General features: G+C 40.3%; 1 protein-coding gene across 1 annotated transcript in view; it reads right to left on the bottom strand.

Annotated features, from left to right (window-relative positions):
* ZCCHC10 (zinc finger CCHC-type containing 10) overlaps positions 1–14410 on the bottom strand; it is a 28554-nt gene extending 14144 nt beyond the window's left edge. The window contains exon 1 of the mRNA XM_025924791.2: positions 14319–14410. Coding sequence (XP_025780576.1) covers positions 14319–14359 — 41 coding nt within the window. The 5' untranslated portion in view covers positions 14360–14410. The remainder of the gene's footprint in view (positions 1–14318) is intronic.
* Between the last annotated feature and the right edge of the window lie 1046 nt (positions 14411–15456).

The raw sequence follows: 15456 nt of genomic DNA, 5'->3' as shown, positions 1-15456 counted from the left end.
TCTAACTCTTGATTTTGGCTCAGGTCATGATTTTACTGTTTGTGGGATCGAGCCCCATGGTGGGCTCTGTGATGATGGTGCACAGCCTGCTTAGAATTCTCTCTCTCCCCCTCTCTCTCTCTGCCCCTCCTCTGCTCATGCATGTGCACTCTCTCACTCTCTCTCAAAATGAATAAATAAAAATTAGGGGGCGCCTGCGTGGCTCAGTTGGTTAGGAATCCAACTTTGGCTCAGGTCATGATTTCACAGTTCGTGAGTTTGAGTCCCACACCAGGGTCTGTGCTGATAGCTGAGAGCCTGGAGCCTGCTTCAGATTCTGTGTCTCCCTCTCTCTCTCTGCCTCTCCCCAGCTTGCACTCTGTCTCTCTCAAAAATAAACAAACATTAAAATAAAATAATAAATAAATAAATAAAAAGAAGCCACTAAGTTCTGGGATGATTTGTCACACAACTGTAAGTGAAAACTGATATAACAATAAGTATTTTGTGGGTTGGTATTTCAAAGTACATAAATACCTTGCCCACTAAGTTTTTAGTTCATTTATTCATCTATCAGTATGAACTCATATTTTTCTATCTTATTCAATAAGGTATAATTTGTTACATGATTTATGTTGATACTCAGATTGTCCTAGATGTGGTCAGTGGAAAGGAATCCTTTCAAGCTGGGTTCTGTGTCCTTTTGACATGACTTCTTCATTTTGGGGATACTTCCTTGCTCTCTGGTACAACAAAAAATTTTAGGCACATCTACTTTCCTTGTCCCAGCCTGCAATCAGACTGATGGAGCCATGATGACATTTAGAGTCACATTTCTCTTTCCACTTAGGCTCTGACACCTCATACCAAATTACACTTCCCCTTCCCTGTGTAGATATTTTCTCCATTAGGGTGATAACTTATGCTAAATTGCTCCTCTGTGTGGACACCTTCCTCACCTTGCTTGGGATCTGATACCCTACACTGGACCTTCCCCCCACTTTAGGGATCTGACACCCTGCAGTGGCCCTTCCCCCCACTGGATGCCCTCCACACCCTGCTGATGCTACAGATCACTTCACACATCTATGTAGATGCCCTCCTTACCCACTTCAGCTCCAATATTCCAATGCCAAGTCAACCCTGTGCATGGAGGCCTATCTTGCTCTACACTACTTAATGGCTTTAGGGGTGACTTGTTCAAGAAGGGAAGAGGAAGAACTAACGACTATAACAGCATGACTTGTAATTTCCTCAAAACTGGAGGGGTGCCTGGGTGGCTCAATCGGTTGTGCATCCGACTTTGGCTCAGGTCATGATCTCCCGGTTTGTGAGTTCAAGCCCCATGTAGGGCTCTGTACTGATAGCTGGGAGCCTGAAGCCTGCTTCAGAATCTGTGTCTCCCTCTCTCTCTGCCCCTCCCCTGCTTTGCTCTGTCTCTCTCTGTCTCTCAAAAATGAATAAATGTAAAAAAAAAAAAAAAAACCCTGGAGATAACATCCAAGTAGAATGGATAATTTATAGTACAGAATACAGTGAAATACTTCATAATATTAAAAGTGAACAGGGGCAACTGGGTGGCTCAGTCGGTTGGGCATCCGACTTCAGCTCAGGTCATGGTTTCGTGGTCTGTGAGTTCAGGCCCTGTGTCAGGCTCTGCGATGATGGCTCAGAGCCTGGAGCCTGCTTCAGATTCTGTCTCTGTCTCTCTCTGCCCCTCCCACACTCTCACTGTGTTTCTCTCTCAAAAATAAAATAAAAACATAAAAAAAATAAGAACAAAAAAATGAACAAACTTCACAGATTTAAGAAGCCACATTATTCAAAAGAATCCAAATTGTCTGATTCTGTACAAAGTTCAGACACAGGCAAAATTAAACTCCAGTGCATAGTTAGATGGTAAAAACACAAAGAGAAGCAAGGAAAATATTACCATAAATGTTAGGTGACGGATTACCTTTGGGAAGGAGGAAGGTCATGAGTGGGAAGGCCTTAATAGCTTTTGGTAGACTGGCAATTTTATTACCTGATCTGGGTGGTAACTGATATGGGAAACAAAGGCAAAAGAAAAAAATTAAATTTCCTTACTACTTACAACCCATTGACAAGTCCTTCAAGCAGGAACAGTGACCTTCCTGAGGTAGCTCAGCTGCCTTGATGTTGACACTTTACTAAGGGCAAAAGGCAATCTTAGCTTAACATTATTCCAATCCCTCAGGATCCTGTGATTCTACTTTAAACATGTAAGAAATTCCTTAGGAAATTCCTTTATCTCTACTCACCAAGATATATGTCAGCAATTACCCTTCAAGCATACGGCCTACTGATATACATCTTCTGAAGGGTCTCATGACTGAGGGTTTACTAAACAGTAATAAATGACCTCTTCCTAACAACAGCTAGCACCCTCAGGGTCCTGGAAACCTTGTTTTCAAAATTCCTTGGAGACTTATGCTGTCCCTAACACTCTTGCAACTTGAAAGTTTAAAAGCAGTCACCTGTCACAAGCCCAGTGTAGCTCTTTCTGCCCACAGGTTCTTTAATAAAAACCACCTTTTTGCAGTGAAGATGTCTCAAGAATTCTTTTTTTTTTTAATTTTTATTTAATTTTAAATAATTTCACTTTATTTTTTTATTAAAAAAAATAATTTTAAAAATCTTTATTTAGTTTTGAGAGAGACAGAGTGAGAGCGGGGGGAGGAACAGAGAGAGCGGGAGACACAGAATCCAAAGCAGGCTCCAGGCTCCGAGCTGTCAGTACAGAGCCCTAAGCAGGGCTTGAACTCATGAACCATGAGCTCATGACCTGAGCCAAAGTCAGACGCTTAACCAACTGAGCCACCCAGGCACCCCTCAAGAATTATTTCTTGATCGTTCACTCCAAACCCAAACATTTCCACATCGGTAATCAAGTAGAATGTTCCTTTATAATAATTTATTAAGTGGCATAGTTATATCGTTTGAACTTTTTTGTACATGTGCTTTATTTCACAACAAAGGTTTTAGAAAATCTTGGCTTTTGGGGTGCCTGGGTGGCTTGGTCAGTTAAATGTCCAACTTCAGCTCACGGCATGATCTCATGGTTTGTGGGTTAGAGCTCCATGTCAGGCTCTGTGCTAACAGCTTTAGAGCCTGGAGCCTGTTTCGGATTCAGTGTCTCCCCCACCTCTGTCCCTCCCTCACTTGCACTCTGTCTCTCTCTTAAAAATAAACATTAAAACATTTTTTTTTTAATCTTGGCTCTTTCACTACATAGCTGTATGCTCTTTAGCAAACTGATTTTGGAATCTTAGATTCCTCTTCTAAAAAATGCAATAATACCCACTTTTACTATGTTATTGTGAGAATTAAAAAAATTTTTTTTTTCAACGTTTATTTATTTTTGGGACAGAGAGAGACAGAGCATGAACGGGGGAGGGGCAGAGAGAGAGGGAGACACAGAATCGGAAGCAGGCTCCAGGCTCTGAGCCATCAGCCCAGAGCCGACGCGGGGCTCGAACTCACGGACCGCGAGATCGTGACCTGGCTGAAGTCGGACGCTTAACCGACTGTGCCACCCAGGCGCCCCTGTTATTGTGAGAATTAGATGACACCATAACCAGGGCTTATACTTATCATGTGCCAGGAATTTAGCTAAGTATCAGTTATGAATAATCACATCTATTCTCCATAACAACTCAGTGAGTTTGAAAGAACTATCCCCACTCTATAGACTAGGATGTATACATAGCAAGCAGTAAGGCATCTGGTATAAAGTAACACACAATTAATTGGGAGTTATTATTGCCAATCTATATATTGTATCTGGATTAATGATACATGGCACTGTAAATTTTCTCATAACATGGTTGCATGATGAGATGCTGGGTTCTTTTGTTTTTTGTTTTTTGTTTTTTTTAAATTTTTTTTTTTTCAAAGTTTATTTATTTTTGGGACAGAGAGAGACAGAGCATGAACGGGGGAGGGGCAGAGAGAGAGGGAGACACAGAATCGGAAACAGGCTCCAGGCTCTGAGCCATCAGCCCAGAGCCCGACGCGGGGCTCGAACTCACGGACCGCGAGATCGTGACCTGGCTGAAGTCGGACGCTTAACCGACTGCGCCACCCAGGCGCCCCAAGATGCTGGGTTCTTAATTTTGACCTAGAGCAGTCACCTTTTTTATCCCTGGAGAACACATAATTGGTGCTCAGTAGATGTTTGTAAAACGATTACTGAAATAGGTAAGTGTTTAAGAGGACATATATTGCTTATAGTGGGCTTTTCATTAGTTAATTCCTGCATTGTGGACCAGGTTCTGTAATCTTGATGATAATTTAGTTTTAGCATCTGTCCAAAACTTAATCCTAATCTGAAGACTAATGTTACAATTAAAGAACTAAGACTATTTCAGTAGATATAGTATTAAAAGATAATAAAAAAGACCCAGCTTTTTGATTAGTAATAGTTCTTAAATTTCAGCAAGCAACCTCCAGAGCCATGATGATAATTTCAGACTTTATCTGAACATGTAATGTCATAGCAAACTTTTAAAATCATCAACCATAAAACATTCTATGGACTTAATATTAGCTTTTGAGGCAAAAAGAACCATTAACACATTTAACACATAACATAAATAATTGTAAAGTGCACCCCAATAATAATATATTCAGAAACATTAAAGACAATTTGTAAATAGTGTAAAATTGTGGGCACACCTAGATCAGTACGTTGAGTGTCTGACTTTGGCTCAGGTCATGATCTCATGGTTCTTGGGTTCAAGCCCCATATCAGGCTCCCTGCTATCAGCACAGAAACCACTTCAGATCCTCTGTCCTCCCCCTCTCTGCGCCTCCCCAGCTCTCATGCACTCTTCCTCAAACATAAATAAACATTAAGAAAACAAAAGTGTATCAGGTGCCTGGGTGGCTCAGTCTGTTAAACACCCAACTTTGGCTCAGGTCATGATCTCATGGTTTGTGAGTTTGAGCCCTGCATCGGGCTCTGTGCTGACAGAGCCTGGAGCCTGCTTCAGATTCTGTCTCCCTCTTGCTCTGCTCCTCCCCTACTCACTCTCTCTCTCTCTCTCAAAAATAAACATTAAAAAAAATTTTTTTTTAAGTGTATAATCATGACTCTCCTACAAATACATACAAAACAGCCTGTGAATAAACTCTTGAAAACAAGCAAAAAAACAAATACATACAAAACAAACACACGCCAAAGGTTTAATGATAAACAAAGGAACTAGTAACAGTAACAGTAACAAAAAGTAACTAATGATCAATAAAGGATTGAGCCTGGGCAGCTCAATCGGTTGAGCATCTGACTTCGGCTCAGGTCATCATCATCTCCCACTTTGTGGGTTGGAGCCCCATGTTGGGCTCTGGCCTAACCGTTCGGATCCTGAAGCCTGCTTTGGGATTTTATGTCTCCCTCTCTCCCCCTTCCCTGCTCGCAATGTCTCCGTCTCTCTCTCTCAAAAATAAACATTAAAAATGTATATATTAAAAAAAATAAAGGAACTAGTAAGATGGTGTAACTGGTTCAAAAGAGAATTCGATCATGAATGCTGAAATGGGGGTGCATAGGTGGCTCAGTTGGTGAAGAGTCTGACTTAGGCTCAGGTTGAGATCTCACCGTTGGTGGGTTTGAGCTTTGTATCAAGCCCTCTGCTGCCAGCACAAAACCTGGCTTCAGATCCTGTCTCCCTCTCTCTGCCCCTCCCCAGCTCTCAAGTGCATGTGCCCTCTCTCAAAAATAAATAAACATTAGAAAAAAAACCAAAAAACAATGCTGAAATGAATTTACAGACAGTTAAAAACTACTCAACAGTCACATTGCAAGAATCAATCATAACGTATATGTATGGGTAGGAATCTTTTCTATCAGTTTTCTACAACTTACAAAGTTATAAAATAGCTCAAAGACAGTGATGGATAGGCTCTCACAGAGTCACACAACCAGTAAGAGTGGATTAGACATGACATCTAGTAATCTTTTTTTGAAATCCATTTCAAAGCCTTTCACAGTATTTCCTAACAATGAAAATATGATTGATAGTGTGAGGAAACCTCTCAGAATCAAGAAAATAAAGTATTCTCCAACTCAGAGTTTATTTTCCCCAAATTAATAAACTTATAACTTAAGATCTCAGCTATTAAAAATATTATCCACCAGCAATGTGTAGTTTTCTGTTGTCATAAATAGAACATTCACAAATATCTAAGGCCCATCTATGATTGACATGTTCTAACCATTAATTAACCACCTCTAAAAATACTGATCTCCACAGAATGCTGAATGAGGCAGACCTTTAATTTTAAAGTAAACAAGATTAGCATTTATTTCTACCCATGTGAATACTCTATTCAAAAAATATTCCATTTCTATACCCTAAGCTAAAGCCCAAAGAAGTGTTCTAATTATACAGGTTTTTTTTTTTTTTTTTTGTATATGAAATGACCTTCTTTGATACCTAAAATAGTAGGACATGACTGCTATATTGACCTATTGTTGGCAGAGGTAGAGAATGGGCACTCCACATATGGTAAGATATACGTTCATTTTTTTAAGTTTATTTATTTTGAGAAGGACAGAGAGAGTACAAATAGGGGAAGGGCAGAGAGAAAGGGAGGAGACAATTCTAAACAAGCTCTGCACTGTCAGTGTAGAGCCCAATGCAGGGCTCAAATTCAGAGAACTGTGAGATCATAACCTGAGCTGAAATCAACAGACACTTCACCAACTAAGCCACCCTGGTACCCCCAAGATATACATTCTTAACTGCTGGTAAGAATCTAAGTTGCACAGACTTTCTGAAGGGCCATTTGGTAACTACAAGAAAATCTTAAAAATGTACATACCAAAAAAACCCAAAAAAGATAGTATAAATGGTCATTATCTACCTAAAAAAATCCCTAAGAATCTAAAACAGAGCTACAAGAATATATGAGTTTAGCAAGGTCACAGGATACAAGGTCAATATACAAAAGTCAATTGTATTTCCTTTCTTTTCTTTTCTTTTTTTTGTTTATTTATTTATTTTGAGAGAGAGAGGGTATAGGAGGGGCAGAGAGAAATGGAGAGAGAGAGCATCCCAAGCAGGCTCTGCACTGTCAGTGCAGAGCCCAACTGAGGGCCCAAACCCACAAACCATGAGATCATGACCAGAGCAGAAACCAAGTGTCGGACACTTAACTGACTCAGCCACCCAGGTGCCCCTAAAAGTCAACTGTATTTCTATATACTAGCAAGAAACAATTGTAAAATTGAAATTAAAAAAATATTATTACAATACATAGAGATAAATCTGATGAAAAGTCCAACACCTCTACAGTGAACTATAAAACATCGGTGAGCAAAGTTAAAGGCCTAAAAAAGATGAATACACACACATACACACACAGATTAATGCATAAGAAAACTCAAAACAGTTAAGGTATCCATTCTTCAAAAGCTGATCTATAGATTCAGTACAATTCCAACTGAAATCTCAGCAGTTTCTTTTATGTAAATTGATAACCTGATCCTAAAATGCATACAAAAATACAAAGAATCTACAATAGTTGCAATGACTGAAAAAGAACAAAATTAGAACACTACCTGATTTCAAGACTTATTATAAAGCTATAGTTATCACCACAGGGTGGTGTTTACAAAATCAAATACATCAATGAAACAGAATACAATCCATACACATGCACGGGCAGCGGTTTTTTTGACAAAGGTATAAACAAAATTCAATGGAGGGGTTACCTGGGTGGCTCAGTTGGTTGAAATGCCCAAGTCTTGGTTTTGGCTCAGGTCATGATCTCACAGTTTTGTAGAATTAAGCCCCACGCTGGGATCTGCATTGGCAGCGTAGAGCTGGTTTGGGGTTCCCTCTCTCCCTCTTTTTCTGCCCCTCCCCCAGTCACACTGTCTTTGTCTCTCTCAAAATAAATAAATTTTAAAAACTTAAAAAAAAAATCAAGTAGAGAAAAATGTCTTTTCAACAATTGGTACAGAACAATTGGAATGCAATGTGCAAAAATATGAACTTTTGAAAAGTTTGCCAATTTCTAATAAGATTTCCCATAAAATTACTAGTTACTATATGGTCAAGCAATCCACTCTTAGGCTATTTATGAAAGAAAAAGGAAAACTTAAGTTTACACAATAGACTACATGAACCTTTAATAGCAGTTGTATTCAAAAGGAACACCAAACTGGAAACAATCAAAATGTCCTTAAACTGGCAAATGGATAAACAAACTTGTATATCCATACAATGGGATATATTGGCAATAACTAAAAAAAGAGGGGCACCCGGGTGACTCAGTTGGTTAAGCATATTACTTTGGCTCAGGTCCCGATCTCAAGGTTCATGGGTTCGAGCCCCACATTGGGCTCTCTGCTATCAGCACAGAGCCCGCTTTGGGTTCTCTGTCCCTGCCACCGCTCCCTGCACCACCACCCCCCACCCCTAACGCACTTGTTCTCCCCCTACCCTTGTTTCTCCCTCTCTCTTTCAAAAATAAATAAAAATGAAAAAAAAAAAAAGAATGCAATATTAATATGTGCAAGAACTTTAGTGGATCTCAAAGGAATTAACCAAGTGAAAGATGATGGACTCAAAGGCCACAGACTGATTCTATTTGCACACAACATTATGGAGAAGATAAAATTACAGCGATATCAGTGGTTTCCAGAGGCTGATAAGCACTTACTTACAAGGGGTCATGAAGAAATTTTTCATGATGAAAATTTTCTATATCTTGATTTTGGTGGTGCTTCCAAGACTATAGTTATCTGTCAGAACTCACAGAACTGTACATTAAGAAGGATGAATTTTGGGGGCTCCTGGCTGGCTGAATTGGTAGAGCATGTGACTCCATCAACCCTCAGTTTGTTCTCTTGTCATTAGGAGTCTCTTGTGGTTTGTTTCCCTCTCTTCTCTTCCCCCCACCTTCCCATATGTTCATGTGTTTTGAGTAAACCTGACTTTAAAAAAAAAATACCCATACTGGGACACCTGGGTGGCTCAGCGGTTAGCATTCCAACTCTTGACTTTGGTTCAGGTCATATTCTCACAATTTGTGAGACTGAGCCCCATGTGCTGATAGTACAGAGCTTGCTTGGGATTCTCTCTCTCATCTCTCTGGTCCCCCTCCAAATAAATAAATACACTTAAAAAAATGTTCTTACCAGTTAATCCAGAATAATGGATACATATATGCAAAAATTTAGTTGTGTATTTATTATGGGAAGTATAATATGGTTTAGAAGATAAACCTGACAGATGATAGTTACATTTGAGGTGAGCACAGCAAAATGTATAAACTTGTGGAATCACTATAATCACTATGTTGTACCCCTGAAACTAAAGTAGCATTGTGTGTCAAATATTCTCAAGAAAAAAAAAAAAGAGTAAACTATCCAACAGCAATGGAAATGGCCAGAAAGTTATTGTTTATCCATAAAGAACACTACGAGGCCATTTATAATGTTAAAAAATGACCTAAAAGGTTATACATTAAAATGTAAAAAATGGTTGGGGTGCTTGGGTGGCTCAGTTGGTTAAGCATCCAACTCGGTTTCAGTCAGGTAATGATTTCAGTTTTGTGAGTTCGAGCCCTGTACCCGGCCCTGCAGCTGGTAGCCCGAAGCCCACTTGGCATTCTCTCTCTGCCCCTCCCTGACTCACACTATCTTTGTCTCTCTCAAAATAAATAAATAAACTTAAAAAAAAAAGTGTAAAAAATTATTATCTTTGGGGTAGGGTTATAATACATTTTTTCTTTATCTGTATTCTCTAACTTTCCTACAATGAACATGGAATGCTTGTGAAATCATAAAAAAAAAAATCAAGATATTCTTCCAAGTAACATATAACTAATGAGTACATAAGAGGGCTAAAGGCCTTAGAGAAATATCTAAACCTAATACAAATAAATAAACATCCTACCGAAAAAAGCTGAGAGTAGTGAAAAATGTCAAGAACATCAAAATTGTTTTGTGTTTCAGTTACATCTAAAGCACAAAGAAGGGGCGCCTGGGTGGCGCAGTTGGTTAAGCGTCCGACTTCAGCCAGGTCACGATCTTGCGGTCCGTGAGTTCGAGCCCCACGTCGGGCTCTGGGCTGATGGCTCAGAGCCTGGAGCCTGTTTCCGATTCTGTGTCTCCCTCTCTCTCTGCCCCTCCCCCGTTCATGCTCTGTCTCTCTCTGTCCCAAAAAATAAATAAACGTTGAAAAAAAATTAAAAAAAAAAATAAAATAAAATAAAGCACAAAGAACTGGGGGGAGGGTGGGGGCGGGGCGTGGAGGGTGGGGGCGGGGCGTGGAGGGTGGGGGCGGGGCGTGGAGGGTGGGGGCGGGGCGTGGAGGGTGTGGAATAAAGCACACAAAACCAAAAGAAGGGATAGACTCATTATTTTGGGTGCTAGGCAAATTGGTCACCAATGTCATGTTATAGGCTAAGAGAACAAAAGGATTATTTTTATTTTTCTTCATTCTTAACTCAAACACAATTATATGTAGAATGAAAAGAGTAGAACTGAATCCCAAGATAGTGAGGGGTGGGTAACAGGGCCCTTCTATCCATCTGAATGTGTTTAAGTCACATGGCCCAAGTGACTGCTCCCCAACATACCAGAGATTTTCCAGGTGACATGACTGTACTGCTGCTGGTAATGTGAGAAACCCTGGCATACATGAATGGTGCTGAAAGTCTGAGAGTAGGCAAATGCTGTTTTGACTTTCAAAGTGGAGAGAAAGGTAGATTCCACAAACTATGCCAGTGAACTTGACATCTATTCCAGGCAAAGTTCTGGCTGGATTTATTAAATCCATTCAAAAAGAGAAGCTCAATCACGAAGTATCAAATCATTACAGACTAATACTCTTATTGGCTTCTGGGTATATGTATTTCAATAAGGCATCTAGGAAATAGATCAGTTGAGCATTATGGACAGAAGAGTACTGTTTAATAGGTTGAAGTAAATGTATAGCGGAGTATCTAGCAATGGCCTGAGGGCTTGGTCTTTAGTTTGAATTTGCTCAACATTAAAAAAACACGTTTTTTTAACTGTTTATTTTTGAGATAGAGAGCGAGCACGAGCAGGGGAAGGGCAGAAAGGAAGACACAGAATCTGAAGCAGGCTCCAGGCTCTGAGCTGTCAGAGCAGAGCCTGACAGCAGGGCTGGAACTCACAAGCAGTGAGATCATGACCTGAGCCGAAGTCGGACACTTAGCTGACTGAGCCACCCAGGTGCCCCTGATGTGTTCAACATTTTATAAATGACTTGGATGAGAACAGAATACAGATGTGCATGTTTATCAAACCTATAGCTGACACAAAGCTAAGAGGGATAGATAATACAAAGAATGACCAAATCAGGATCTAAAAAAGGTCTTGACAGGCTAGAACTGAATGTCAAATTTAACAAGATGAAATTTAACAAGGGTAAAAGTAAGTCTGACACTTAAGTCCAGAAAATCAATACAAGTACGAGACAGGGAAGCTTGACATGATAGCAATTCAAGTGGATAACATCTAGGGTTTTTACATGACTAAAATCACAGTTTAGGTCCAAAGCTAGAAAGTTAGAAGGGAGCAGGGTTTAGCTTCATCAATATTATTTTCCTTTCAGCTCAATATAAACTGTATGTAACAGGCTGATTCAGGAGGTAAGTATGTCCTTCCTACCCAAGCCAAAGTTACATAATTCTCACAGATGCTGAATAAATGGTACTGGAATTCAGTGGAAGGTTTAGCAGAAGAAATGATCTGAGATAGTAAAAGATTCTACAAATCTACTTAAATATAAGTAGATGTAATTACAATTTACAAAGTGAAAATGATTTCATTTCAATTGATTTAAAGTTAACTCTGCTGAATGGGAAGCTCAAATTTAGGCTTTTTTTTTTTATTATTATTATTAGTCCAACTAATATCCTCTCAATTGGGATCTCAACAGGGCACTATCTGGGATCATTTTTTCTGTTAAACTTTCCACTGAATTCCAGTACCATCTCTTCAGCATCCACAAGAATTATTTTTCCTCTATTAGTCCAAAGACTCTTAAAAAGAATGACAACAGTACTTTCTCACTTCACATAACTAAATAAATACTAAAAATACTTTAAAATTGTTATTATGGAATATATGGTCTTTATAAACAAAATTAAAACTTTTTGATGAAGATAAAATGAAAAATAATGGTTCCTCTTCTGCTTTCTGCCCCCAAATACTCCCTAAACTCGACTGGACTTCCCTAACTTCTAAAGATCTCCTTCTCCAACTCCCTGAGGACTTAGTCTTTATACCATGACCGCTTTTTATCATACACCATTTATTTTCTTCCCCCAAAAGATTAGAAACTCCTAAAGATAAGTCTTTTACTTCTGTATAGCTCATTTACCAAATACAGGCATTCCACAGAAAAACAACATTTACTAAACTTTCTGACACTTCTTAAATAAGAAATAACAATATTCTTTAGATACTAAGTCTTTCACTTCATATAAGTGGATATTGGTTGGTTTTACCAATCTAGCATTCACTAACCTACCTATCTAGCTCATCATTGATTTATAAAGATCCATCCAATTGTGCTGGTAAAAGAATGAGATCTGCTAATCAGAGCATGGCAATCCCATAGACATGATTCAATCTAGACAATGAGATGCCATCAACTTGAAGTTGGACAGATATAAAGGACCCTAGATAGTGCAGCCATCTTGGGACCAACAGAGTGGATCTATCCAAGTGTGAATCCAACACCCAAAAGATCAAATCTGTGAGTTTGATAGTAACATAATTTAGCACACCTATTGAGTGTTATAGTCACTCTATTCTTGACTTCAGAATTGTTTGACTTCAAAGCCTTCTCCTCCAGGAGGCATACTACCTTGACTCCCTAGGTGTTTACCCTTAAGCTCAAGGAACTCTTCCTCGGGTGTGACAGGTGGAACTCATGAAGAACAACAAAAAATAATAAAAAACAGAAGTGTAAAAAGAAACAGATAAATATGCAAGCTAACTATGAGTGATGAATTATGGACTTGCAAATGGTAACAACATGAAATGCCAGGAGAATGAAAAAATGGCAGTTCAGGTGTACATGTTGGTAGAAGAGAAAAAAAGGCTTTACCAGAGAGGGGTGTCTGGGATGATTCCTGCATTATGCGTTCACAGCAAACCTCTTGTGCCACTGACTCTCGCTCAATGGCCACAGTGGCCAGCTTTTAGTTCTTAAAAATTAAAGTTCTTTCCTGTCTCAAAGCAATTGTCACTTTCTGGATGGTCTTTCCCCAAATCCTCTCATGACTGGCTCTTTTCTAATTTTTTTTTTTTTTTTTAAGACAGAGAGAGGGAGGGGATGAGAGAGAGAATCTTAAGCAGGCTCCTCTTTTAGAGGGAAGCCCAAGGAGGGCTCAATCCTGACCCTCGATCACCACCTGAGCTGAAATCTTGAGTCAAGATGCTCAAAGGACTGAGCCACCCCATGAGCACCTCTTTTCTCACACTTTTGATCTCTGTTCAAATGCTACCTCTGCAGGCATTCCTTTTCAGTCCAACCAACCTAAACTGGACCTTTCTTTCCATCACCTCTTATTTCCTTCAAAGCTCTTATCATCAACTATATTTACTTAAAATGTTTAGTTGTTCCACTCTTTTCACCAAAGGAATATAAGTTTCCTGAAAGCAATATTTCCGGTCTTGAACACCTCCATTTCTTTAGACCCAAATTCTGGCAGAGAGCGGCATAATATTTTAATAAATATTAATTAAAATAAATTAATATTTACTGAAGAGAATGAATGGCAGAAAGTGAGAAGATAACTTGGGGAGAAAAATCGGCGTTGTAGTCAGGGTTCCTGGGGAAGGCGATAGGAAGAGGGCAGGAAAAGCCAGCTGGGTTGGAGACTTCACAGGGAGTTGAAGGTTTACGTCGGTGAGACTGGAGGGTGTCGGATCAAGGCTTCAGGCTTCCCGGATCACGCGTGGGGTGGGCGGCTGGGTGGGCAAAGGGGCACATACCACTTAGTGCCCAACTCCTGGGCATTCCCTTTGCGGAAACCAAACGCTAGGCTCTCTTCAGAACAGCACCTATCCCACCTCGCAGCCTAGGTCCCGCCCCGGGGACCTTACGCATCCGTCTTCCACGCAATCACTAGCCCGTGGACACCAAAGTTATCGCCTGGGCCGAGCCCCCGCGGAGCAGCAACAAGTGAGAGAGACGACCACCCTCCGCCTGTCCACACTGAGGATCCGATACCTGCCCGCCATCCCGGCCCCTGCTCACTCACCGGCTGACGCGTTTCTCCCCGCCCCCAGCCCGCCCCGCGGCCCTACTCGGGCCCTCACTTACGCTTGTCTCCGAGCTATGAGCCGATGCATGGGAGTCGCCATCTTAGCGCGGCTGCGGACTGCCGCGCTGGGTTTTGGGAAGCTCCTCGGAAGGGGCGGGCCCTTCGAACCCCCAGCGGCCGCCTGCGTGGGCGGAGCCAGTCCGGCCTCGCGGGCCTCTGTGGCCGCCTTTGGGGTAAGCAGTGGGTGGGTAGGTGTGTGTCTTGTTTCCTGTGTAGGTCTCTAGTTTAAGAAAGAAGGATGATGCCGGTTGTCTTGCATGAACAGGCCCTTGAAGAATGAGTACAGGTATATTGCGTGGAGAGGCCGGGAGAAACATTCTCAAATAAGGGAAATATATATTATAATATATATTATACACACACACACACACATAAATACATGAATAAAAGTGTGCAGTGTTCAGAAACGAGTCTGGAGAGCAAAATAAAAGGAATGGGCTTAAAAAAAATAAAAAGTAATGACTTGAGCAACATTGGAACCATAAATTGAAAGACCGCCTATAGTGCAAATATATGTTAATTCTATCTTTACTCTTTCACAGGGATTTTATTAGGACCAAATGAGATTATGTAACTAAAGCTACTTTGTCCACTGGAAAAAGATACTAATATATTTAAATTTTTTTTAACACTTATTTATTTTTGAGAGAGAGACAGAGAGACTGAGCACAAGCCAGGGAGGGGCAGAGAGAGAGGGAGACACAGAATCTGAAGCAAGCTCCAAGGCTCTGAGGTGTCAGCACAGAACTAACCTAATGCCTCACTCCAACCCGCAAACGGTGTGATCATGATCTGAGCCAAAGTCCAATGCTTAACCGACTGAGCCACTCAGGTGCCGTAGAAAAAGATACTAAATTTAATTATTTTAGCATTTAGTGTCAGATCATGGAAATTTTATTCCCTTAAATCTACATTCTTTGAAACATATAACTTTTTGAGCTGTATATGTATGCACATTTCTGGGTGTTCATTCATTTTTTTCAATTAATATTTATGAAGCACCTAAAATGTTTTCAAAACTGAGGATAGAGCCTTAGACAGGTAAAGTCTTTGCACACATGGAGCTTTCTACAAACAATAAGCCAAGGCAATGTCCAAAGAGCATAAATACTCTAAAGAATTCAGGGTAAGGGGATA

This window comes from Puma concolor, chromosome A1 (assembly GCF_028749965.1).
Source record: "Puma concolor isolate L17-30 chromosome A1, mPumCon1.1.hap2, whole genome shotgun sequence".
In the NCBI taxonomy this organism is placed as follows: domain Eukaryota; kingdom Metazoa; phylum Chordata; class Mammalia; order Carnivora; family Felidae; genus Puma; species Puma concolor.
This window is presented reverse-complemented; position numbering and strand designations above follow the sequence as displayed.